The sequence below is a fragment of the Ptychodera flava genome, chromosome 21 (genome assembly GCF_041260155.1).
Source record: "Ptychodera flava strain L36383 chromosome 21, AS_Pfla_20210202, whole genome shotgun sequence".
NCBI lineage: Eukaryota > Metazoa > Hemichordata > Enteropneusta > Ptychoderidae > Ptychodera > Ptychodera flava.
This window is the reverse complement of record NC_091948.1, coordinates 5692501-5704069: the sequence shown is the minus strand read 5'-3', so window position 1 is coordinate 5704069 and position 11569 is coordinate 5692501. Positions and strand designations below refer to the sequence as shown.

Below are 11569 nucleotides of genomic sequence, written 5' to 3'. Positions count from 1 at the left end.
TACATGATGAATGCATGCAAAAATTACAGCAAGCATGGTTGTTAAATGCAAGGTTTTCTGAAGTAGTACTGTATATAGGCGGCAAAGAGACAATAGCAGCCAGCTAGCTGATGGGGAGGGTTGCAGGGTACCCCTCCCTGAGAGAAAATCTTTTGAGCAATTTCATGCATTCTTATACTTTTTAATCCTTTGGAAAACAGGTTCATTTACATGTAATGATGAACACCAATTATTGCTATGAGAGGGGAGTTGGGCAGATCAACATTGAGAGTAAATGTTTGTTGTTAAAAATTCAGAAAATGGATAAAAATAGAAATGTATTCAAATGTGATGAATTTCAAAAAACATGAGGATGTAAATCGGTATGACTCATTGACCAGAGGAGTAAAAGGCTTGTTGCAGAGTTATGGATGTAGTGAAGTTTGGGAACAACAAGGGGTTGGTAATGAAAACCGTGTTTTTACGGCTTTTAAAACAAAGGTGTATAGATATTGATACACAGTGCTTGGTGATTAATAATAGTGACACACTTCATTTTTATTCAACCTTTAAAGAAAGAGCTGGTATTAGAACCATACCTGATATGTATAGATAAACCTGTTTGCAGACACGTTCTGCCGTTTTAGAACATCAGCACACTCTCTGAAGATTGAGACAGGTCGTTTGAACAATGTTCCAAGACCAGACAGTCTATGTGAGTTGTGTAGTTAGTAGGCAGTAGAGGATGAGTACCATTTCTGAGAGCTAAATACATTTCATAGTACTTCCTATTATTTCAACCATCCTGAACTGTACAAATTAAGATATTTATTTCATCGCAAAATACTGTCACATTGAGGAAACTGAGTAAATGTATTTTTCTAACAACAAAATATAAAAGAGAGCTTAACATTGATGAGTAAGCATACCTACAGAATCACAATTGCTAGAGTTGTTTTTGCTACCGCTTATTTCTTTATTTATATATAAGTGTTGTTTTCTGGATTTAGTTATTGCATTTGACGAGCAATCTGTATTCAACATTATAATTTTCAGAGAGACAGACAAAATGAGACAATCACACAGACATACAGACAGGCTGACAGAGACTTAGAGACGGCCGCATAAGGAGACGGACGAGAGGAAATATTTTACCTTCACACAAAGGATGGCGGGTCTCTATTCAGTAGAGTGGCTCTTTGTGCAATCACGTTGCCATAAGTGTTTAACGGTGTTTAAATAACGCTAAATGTTCAATCATTTCATTTACTACAAAGAAAAATCCTATTACCTTTCAATACCCAACTGGGAAGAGTTGATAAAATTAAGGATCTGGGGTAATCTTTTCTAGGGATTTGAGTTTTTCTGCCCATGTATCCACGAGTATCAGTAAAGCTTTTCGCATGCTTGGTTTTATAGAGCGGATTTGTAATACTTTCTCCAACATCAATTCCCTCAATTCACTGTAAATAGCTTATACAATAAGTCTTTTAGAACATGCGTCTGTAGTGTGGTCTCCTTAGCAAAAACAACAACAGGACAAAATAGAGCGAGTGCAAATAAAATTCATAAAGTTCCTTTGTTTCGAAACAAAGCATCCTCACAACCGAATTATATAGAATTGTGCCAGCGTATAACCTTTCGCCTCTTTATCATAGGAGACGATTTTTAGATATTATATTTTTATACAAATATGTTAATAACATGTATGGTTTTCGTATTAATTTTAATGTTCCTCAGAGAAGTACAAGAACTCAGCGCACACTGTTGTTAGACTCGCAGTTAGTACACTCAATGTTTTAAGTACTCGGCTTTTCAAAGTTTATGGGTACTTTAAATAAATTGTGCATTTCTAACCATGCCATTGATATTACCTCATCTTATCGAAGTTTTAGACGTTTGGTCAGCCTGAGAATGTCATGTTTAAATTTGTAGATATTTAAATGGTTTCATATAGTTAGTCGTCCGTGTGTTGCTTATCGTTTTATTGTAGTTTATGCATTTTTTATTCATATTTTATGGAGCCTGTAAATGGGACTTGTTCCCGTTCGTCTTCCTTTAAATCAATCAATCAATCAATCAATCAATCAATCAATCAATGAGGTAGCTCATCTATTATGCACATAACCTGAGAACTTGGCTCAGTTGAGTCATCGAAGAAGGTTGTTGGCCTTAATTAATTCAACAAATTATCGATTCCAGCGATGTCCTTTCTGATATCATTTCCATCTAAGTAGAGCCATTTCGACCTCATTGACACATTGGAGATAATTATCAGAGTACTACGAATGATTTCCTGGCGGCTATTAAACTCTTGTATTCCTCTCGAAAAATCTAAATTGCATTAATAAGGAAATTCCTATCCTAAAAACCTGGAGCAGCCATTGCCAGTAACACAGATCACAGGTTTGAAGTGTATGAGTCATTAACCTATGAGAATTAGAGATAGGTTTTGGTTGTCGTCCCCAATCCAGTTTTAGCGGTTTCCAAGAACCATGATATTTTACAGGCAGGAGGGCGAAATGAACATTGTTCTGATTGTTGTTTGTCATGGCCAGAACATTCCCACATTAATGTAATTCTAACAAAATTATTGCGCTGCGATTATTACACTCAACGGAGATGGCTATTAGAGACGACCACCATTATTCCGATTATTTGCTTGACATGTATGATTTTAGTTTTATAATTCGGAAATTTCCCTAATAACTCTAATGATAGCGCTCCACTGACACAAGGACTATTAAAAGTTTCACTAAAGTTCTGTTGATTATGCTTCGACAAATAGGCTACTTAACTGTCCCGAGCTTCTAATTAGACATTCAAATTGCATATGGAAGGGAACATATTCCACTATCTTACCTCGGTTACGATGTTAATTTCATTAGACGGTTCATATTATTAACCATCACTTCAGGCGACGGTATTGATACGTGCCAGGGTACAGTTTTCGCACATAAAGCAACAGCTGTTCATATTTTCACCATCTTTGGAGCCGAACTCGTTAAGCATGGATTCATTTGGTGGGCCACACTCCGGGACATGACATTGGTGACAGGGAATGGCCCCTTATAAAAGTGATCAAAAGAGCGTGCCCGACAGGGATAAGTTGTTATTATCAAAAATTGACAGTGAATTAGGTAACAGCCATACTCGTCAGCTAAGTTGTAAGCTTCAATGACTTCCGTGATGCAAGTTATACAAGTGGCGCATGTAGAAAAAGTGACCTTTGACCCAACATTGTAAGAGGTCAAATCATGACTTTCAACAATCACGCCACTTCAGTTATACCCACTCCAACTCAACCCATATGACTGATTTCATCCATTGCATATCGTTAAATGAAACAATTGGCGATCTTCAGAGTGACGTTTTGATAGCTGGATGGTCAGACGTTCGACAGGCAGAATTTGTTTGGGATGTCGTCATCAATCTTATCAGAAGCAGCTTGCTATTTAAACGTGTCTGTAAGACTTGTCTTTGTCTTTGGAGACGATGCTTACTATATGTGTTTAGATGAAGTTATCTGAGTTGATCTTCGAATGCCGTCATGACAACGATATCTGACCCATAATGCATTTGCAGACATCTACGACTACAGCCATTAAAAATCGCATGAATATTGAAGAATACATTGACAGAAATTTAGAGAGAAGAGTTCCTTTATTTAATTAATGATCTCATCAAATCAAGTACTTAATCTAAGATAACAATCCACTCGTTATGACACGTTTTAAAAGGAAACATTTGCTCCTTCTCTAGTCAGCCACGTTAAATGCTAAGAGTAATAAACGGTTTTCCAGCATTTATTGCACTCTAAATTAATATCCTGACGAAATCATTTTCCCCGGAGGCACCTTCATCCGGCAGTCTGCCTCATCCGCGTTGTCCCCGCAGTCATCGTAACCATCACAGCGGGAATACCTATTGATACAGATACCATTGGGACATCTGAATTGATACGCTCGGCATTCTGATAAAGAGAAGCAAAATATAGTTAAGTGTTACATCAGTGATATATTGCGTTTCTACCGATGGTCACTAAGCTACACGTATCAGAAACCTACGTGACAGACCACACAAGCATCGTTTGCGTGATGCTACAGTGATGTAATGCCAACATAAGGCTAAAATCGCCAATCTTCAAGCTTCTGACGATAAAGTATTCGTAAAATATTGCTTTCTTACTATTGACCTGTATTATTCACTTTGGGTTGTGAGTAAACGTCGACACACGATGCAATAACTAAGGAAGAACTTGGAATTTCGTCAATGCGCGAAAGTGCTTTCCCGCCAAATAAAAAATGTTTCAAAATATGCCTTTTCTTTTGGATATTACAACAACCATTTCTTTATATTATACGCGAGAACTATGAGGGTGAATACTATTTTAGGAACTAAACTTCATGACACTGTACGTCGGCAAATTTCCACGTATGTGCTTGGGTTTTGTTTGCTGTATTAAGGTAATATAAATAAACCATTAGCAATTTCAGGAAAAAGAAGCTAAGGGACAAAATACGGAGTGATCGTAACAGAGAATGCAAGTATTCCAAATCCAAATATTCCAATCAGAGTTAAGAAACATTTAAAACATGGAATTAGATACTTGTCCACTTTTCAGACATGTTAGTTCCCAATGTCGATATTTAGAATGAATTGTAAGAATAGATTATGTCGTCACCAAAACAAATATCATTTATCGAACTTCAACACCACCTAAAACAATAGAACAATGGTACGTCCCCATCCTTTGAGTGGTTTACATCTATTATTCCTAAAGGTAAAAGTTGTCTGATGATTGCTAGATGCGTGAAACTTAAGGTAGTACGCGCCACGAAAGTGAAAGATTTAATCTTTTGCTCAAACTTTCCTCAGTGAAAGTTTCGACCGTTCTCTTACCAAACCAACAATAAAAATCAGGGGTTATTGTGCAAAATTTGGTACTAGAGAGACAAATTACCTAAGATTTCCCGATATTTGAAATTCAAAATGGCCGCCATCCCTGTGTTAACTCTATGGGGAAAAATAAAATTTTCGATTTTCGAAAAACTAAGCCGGTGAAAACTTTTCTCAGACCAAGACCTTCAAAATGATTTCCCACAAGTGGTAGATCAGAAAAGAATTGATAAAATATGAAAGCCTGAATAGCTGTCCCCTAGGCGTATTCTACCTTAAGTTTATATACTATCACACATGGGAAGCATTTTAGAATTCCCAACGTCACTTCCTCATAGTAGGGTACAAGTCCACATTTCGAATCCTTCTGTTGTTGATCGGTCTGATAGTATCGACTTTTCATTCGATTTTAGTGCATTTCTCCTTGTTTGGCCTTTAAGGTGGTATTTTACTGATCACCGTGTTCCAACTTACCACAGTTCATTTCATCACTCCTGTCATCACAGTCGGAGTAACCGTCACACTTTAGTCTACCATTCTTGTACTTGCTAACGGTTAAGGTTTGACCGTCTTCACATTCGTAAGTTTCTAAGGAAAGTGTGTTACGAGAATATTGGTATACTTATTTCCATCTTTTTTGTGAGATGTATAAGTGTATAATAAGATCAATGGAACGTGTAATTACTTCTCTGTCGACAAAAGACAAGGACTATACATTTGAGACAATCCAGTATCAACTAACAGATAATATTTATTGTCACACAAACACCCAGGAATTACCATAAGTGAAATTACTCATCAGAATAAGAGTTATTCAGACTGCTTCCTTATCGAATAGGAACAGGTGCAGCCAACGAACAATGGACTTTTAAAGGGGTCTTTACTACGACAAGATATATTGTGCATGACAAGCAATGTGAACTGACTAATTTTAAGTCATGAGGGTAATTAATTAGCTGTTCATAATTTGCGCTCCCACTGAAAAGTTTTAGACTTGCCCTCCCGCACTCAAACTTCATTTTTACCCACTCCCCACTTATGTTTACCTTTTCCCCTCCCTACTGTCAATTTTTGAACCTCCCCTGCCCTGTAGCGAAAAAAACTTGCCGATTTCCCCTGCCCTCGAAAAAATTTCCCTCAATATTCATCATTCCATTTCCCCTGGAGACATGAAGCTACCCTACCCTGAGATGAAAAAACCTGTCGATTTTCCCCTGCCCTGTGAAAAATTTCCCCTGGAAATTAACATTCCCATGCATGCACATACTGCAGTGGCCTTCTACCGGAAACACCATGGCTCAACTTCCCCTGTCCCCGTTTTAAAAGTAGCTTCCCCTCTCTCCTCGTTTTTCGCCAAGCCCTGTCCCCGGGACAATCAACCGATATCTGCCCTGTCCGACAAAAAAACCTAAAATTTTCTCCCCTGCCAACGAAAAATATGTCCCCTGACCAAGCAAAATTGAAATTTCCCCTGCCCTCAAAAATTGCTCCCGAAATAGCTTTTTCAATGAATAGCTCTGTGGGCTGCACCTGTAGGAACCAGCTAACCTTACTAGTTATACGTTATAACGCTGAATTCGAATCAGACTGCTCCCAAATTTTCAAATTGCCATCTAAGAAATCACACGCAAATCATCATCGTCATCATTTCCTCATCATCGTCAACAACAACAACAACAACAACAACAACAAAAACAACATCAGCATTGGTGTCACCTCCACCGCCACAACCACCATCATCATTATCTTTGTCGTAGTCGACACTATCACAAGTATGATCCTAACTACAATGACCAAAGACAAAGTTATTGTCATTTACATGTATATTATTCCAAGTACAATAATTTCAAAATTCTAAATCTCATTGTCAGTGTCGTATTTTGTGACAGCACTTATGTGGCCGTTACATTTTCCGCTAACATTGGTCAGTTGACAGAAACATGCATATCGCTATGTCATTTCATGGGCATTGTTACTGTGCCGATCAGCGTCATCGGTTGGTATCAATACCAGCATTAATACCAGACTGCTACCATCATTTCTTTACATTACGGAAATGAACGTTGTATAGTATGCTAAGACAACATACTTTTTCAAAGTTATGAACAATTACTCACCACAGCCTCTCTCATCGCTGTTGTCGCCACAGTCATCGTACCCATCACACTGAACACCATCGTACTTGCACAGTCCGTTGTCGCATGTGAATTTGTAGTCTTCGCATACTGATTCAAGAGGAAAGAAGACGACTTCTGTTAAAGAATTGATTTTACATTTTACGTTTTTTACATTGTACCATTTTGACAACAATCTGATAAATTGTCATATATATGTTTCAGGTCGGAAAGAGTAACAGGAAAGGTCCTCACCACAGTCCCTTTCGTCACTGTTGTCGCCACAATCATCGTATCCATCACACTTCATATAACTATTTTTGCATATGCCATTATCACATTTGAACTGCTCCTCCTGGCACTCTTGATTTACAGAAGAGAAGATAAAACTTGTTTTAAGGTAAATATACCATGGAGATTTATAATGAGTTGTTTTCATTAACTCAGAGTACTTTATGGTGAAGTTATTGCTCATTGCTCGACCTTTTTACCGTCCGCTTTAATTAAATGTACCGCAGATCTGCCTCTTATAGGTTGTACACGCCTTCAAATTATGTATTAGTATATCGCTTAAACTTTCTTAAAGAAAACATGATAATAAAATCAGGGCCACCGGGCAAGTCAAATAAAATAGCTAAGATTTAGCGACATGCAATTTTCAAAGTGGCAGCAATTTCTGTATTAAACTCTTTAGAAAAATAATTTTATTTCTACAAGAATAAGACGATTGAAACTTCGTTTACTCCTGGACCACGAGTTTCAAGAAAAGCCTACAAAACTTGAAGTCCAGGGAAAATTTTAAAGGCCAATTGCTATCCCTGGCGTACAAGCCCCATTTTCTGTATCTTTTTGCATTAACGTACCAAAAATACCATCCCATCTTGAGAGGGGTGTATGAAATTCCTGTTATTAAGCTTTTATGCCGTTGAAAATATCAGAGGAAATTCAAATCCTTGGCGCTGGATTTGGTCGATTAAATTCACGCGCTCACACTTATATATAGGATGCGGCTGCCAATTTTGAATTGCATGTGTGTTTGTCGCCAAAGTTCTGTGGTTACACTTCGGTCGGTATTTTTGCAGGTTCTGGATTTGCCTTTGATTTCCAACCCTCTTTAAAAAAAAAATATGAAATTCAAAAAGATACAGCTAATGGGGTTTTAAATGAGGCGTACCAAGTCTTTTGGGGGAAATAACTCGTCCTACATAAAGGTGTAGACCGATCAAGGGATGAAGATTATCTCTAACATACCGCATTGAGTTTCGTCTGTGTGGTCGCTGCAGTCAAAGTATCCATTGCACAGGGAACTTTGTGAAACTTGTCTCTCATCATCACAAACAAACAGTTCTGTTAGATGAAGTATCGAGTTAATTAAAAAAATGCCAGGAATTTCATAATTAATATTTTAGACGGATTTCGAAGCATAACGTATCTGAACTAGCTGATCTTGCAAATGACATTGATTCCCTACTAACTACGTTTATGACTAATGCTGTTATGGTCGACTGAGTCGCTACAAATTCGCATATATCCATATATGGTATAAGAGGCATGGTGGCCATGTTTACACATGGTGATGGTCTCTTCAAATTTGCATATATCTATATTGTAAACGAGGCGCGTCAACTATGTTTACCCTTAGAGCTTCAATGGCACAACGGAGTATGGCATTATGCTTATATTCTTCTGCGACCAACACCAAGAAAGTCAGCGATAAGCAACAATAAATATAGATGACCTATTCATTATAGGCAATTTTGTGACAGTGTCTATTGGCAAGGCCGCGCAAACACGATTGAGAATAATACCGAGCCTACCATGCCAAACAAATTAGTTCATAAAGTTGTAGACTTCACAGAGTTAACAAGGCCTTTTTGTACGTTCTTTTTTAGGGTAAATGGGCCCACAAAAGATAAACCTTCACCGTTTGATTGCATTTCATAAATCTGATACCTGTACAGTCCTATAGATTTTTTACGGAATTGTTACAGAACTTTCGATACATAATTCAATTTCATACAGTTAAATAAGTCATCTGTATAATCTGTATCATAAATTTGAAAGATTGATAAGAGCTATTTTTAATTATAATAAATACAGAAATAAATAAATAAAAATAAATATATACATACCACATTCTTTTTCATCACTGTTATCGCCGCAGTCATCATATAAATCGCAAACCACGTATTTTCCTTTACAAAGTCCATTGTCACACCTGAATTGGTCTTCAGAACACTCTATGAATACACAAAGTATTGTACCCAGACATTGGTGACTTAATAATGTCCTACAGTAGCGGAGTAGCCATGGGTTATGCAGCATCAGCGACTGGTATTGGTAGAGATGCAAAATAACAACCTTGTATACTTATCATATCATATCATATCATATCATATCATATCATTTTCTTGAAACTTACGCAAATGACCACGAATTACAAGACTTTGAAATATTTAAAGTGGTGTCACTGTCAAGATATGATGAATATGTTACTTGTTCCCATACAAAAAAGCCCGTGAAAAATGTAAAAATCTTTTATCTCGTCGCTGCGTAGTCAAAAGAAAAGCACGTTGTCTTCATACAATCCCCAAGTAAATTGCAAAGGAGTGTTTCAAAACTCTACGTTGCATAAAAGAGCAATACTTCAGTCTTAAACAGACCCGTACATGTTTGATGGTCGAAATTTATCATAAATTAGTGTAAACTGCACAGAATCAAAGGGCATGATTTATTTCAAAGAAAGTAATATTGAAACACTACTTGATCTACTACATTTCCTGTATACCCACTGTATCCACAACATGTGCATTTGTAATGAAAATAACAATATGTTTACTTTTGCATAATCATCCAGCTTAAGTAAACCTGAATGGTCTTAAATGAACGTAAGGGCATGCGCCCGAAAAGAAATGCTTCACAATGTATGTGGGATTTAATGTTAACAGACAATATCGCGAGTGTCAATTAAGTCAATTGGAGTGTAGGCGAATTGCTATCTCTCCCTCTGGATTAAAAGTCACGTTCAACAAAACCTTTGTTGTTACATCTATACTGGTTGGAACAAAAAATCAACAGATAATTAACTCACCACAGTCTTCCTCGTCGCTCATGTCGCGGCAATCGTCGTATCCATCACATAAGTTATACTCCGATGTACACAATCCATTTGCACACTTGAATTGATCATCCGTGCATTCTGCCATATGATAAAGAGAAATGTCATAACGGATTAAGGTAGAACGCACCTCGGGGACAGAAATTCAGGCCTTCAAATTTTATCACTTTTCTTCTAACCTACCACTTGTGGGGGCTCATTTTGAAGCTCTTGGCGAAAGAAAAGTTTTCACCGTCTTATTATATATTAGTTTTTCGAAAATCGAAAATTTTATTTTTTCTGATAGAGTTAACACAGGGATGGCGGCCATTTTGGATTTCAAATATCGAGAAATTACAAGTTATTTGTCTCTCTAGTACCAAAGTTTGCACGGTGACACCTGATTTTTATTCTTGCTTTGGTAAGAGAATGGTTGAAAATTTCACTGAGGAAAGTTTGAGCAAAAGTTTAAGTCTTTCACTTTCGAGGTGCATATTACCGGATTAAGATTATTTCATATACGCTTGTTCAATGGCATCTTTCAGCTCGAATAAACGCCTTTTTTCTATGATGATGTATAAAATACAGTCGGCAAAAATGCCAAACTCTGAACATAGCCAGGCTCTGCTTTTGTAAAAGTCGTGTCTGTCTCTGAAAATGCTTCACGATCGCATGCATCACGAACTTGCACTTAAAGATTACAATGGCGCGTCTTAGGGTAGCATTCCGTCGACTTTAAATCGTTTGAACTCATGACAGGTACACCTACCGCAGTGTATTTCATCGGAGTGGTCAGAACAGTCAAAGTAGCCATCGCATTCTGAAAGCGGTGAGACCGTTACACCATCGTCACAAGTGAAAGGCGCTGTGGATGAAAAATTCTTCAGTTTAGAATGAATGGCGCAGTGCGCGTCGTATACTAGTATTATGTGACTTTTGTTTAATTTCAAGAGTAAACTTCAAAACAAAGCGGTCTAATATACAGTTCCCGGTTTAAATCTTACAAAAGTGTTCAATTGAATGCCTCTGAGTCTGTATTTTCATTTGCTAAATTTGATCATGAAAACATTTTAAAATGACCAAAATTTGCAAAATCCTTAACCATTTCCTACGATACTTTACTAACAAAACGGGAAAAACTTTCAACATTTTCGAAAATCAAAAATATGTAGTGCATTGGAAAGCCATACATTGCGACATGGGCCAAATTGGGCAGACGTGTTCATTCTCATTCATGATGTAAACTCGAAATCTCATCGGAGCTTCATGCATAGAACTGTCCCTATTGATGCGATGTGGCAAAACAAATGTTGGCTGCGTTGGTTTCCTTCTATACCTATGTTGTCCCTTGAGAGGCAATAAGCAACAGTACTCTCAAAACGTGAATTTAATAATTTCTTATATCTGCTCAACGATGCATGTACAGCAATTATTAACCACAGCAAGAACAAGTGCGAACGAGATAAAAAGTAAATACGCG

The 11569-nt window shown here is 37.3% G+C and overlaps 1 protein-coding gene across 2 annotated transcripts in view; it reads right to left on the bottom strand.

Annotated features, from left to right (window-relative positions):
• Positions 1-3623: 3623 nt before the first annotated feature.
• Positions 3624-11569, bottom strand: part of LOC139121200 (sortilin-related receptor-like) — a 21820-nt gene continuing 13874 nt past the window's right edge. The window contains exons 14-21 of one of the 2 annotated variants that reach the window (XM_070685898.1): positions 10859-10954; positions 10084-10191; positions 9125-9232; positions 8244-8339; positions 7248-7355; positions 6996-7103; positions 5353-5466; positions 3624-3952 (exon numbers count right to left, since the gene is read on the bottom strand). In XM_070685898.1, coding sequence (XP_070541999.1) covers positions 3801-3952; positions 5353-5466; positions 6996-7103; positions 7248-7355; positions 8244-8339; positions 9125-9232; positions 10084-10191; positions 10859-10954 — 890 coding nt within the window. In that variant the 3' untranslated portion in view covers positions 3624-3800. The remainder of the gene's footprint in view (positions 3953-5352; positions 5467-6995; positions 7104-7247; positions 7356-8243; positions 8340-9124; positions 9233-10083; positions 10192-10858; positions 10955-11569) is intronic. The other variant, XM_070685899.1, reaches the window with a different exon arrangement.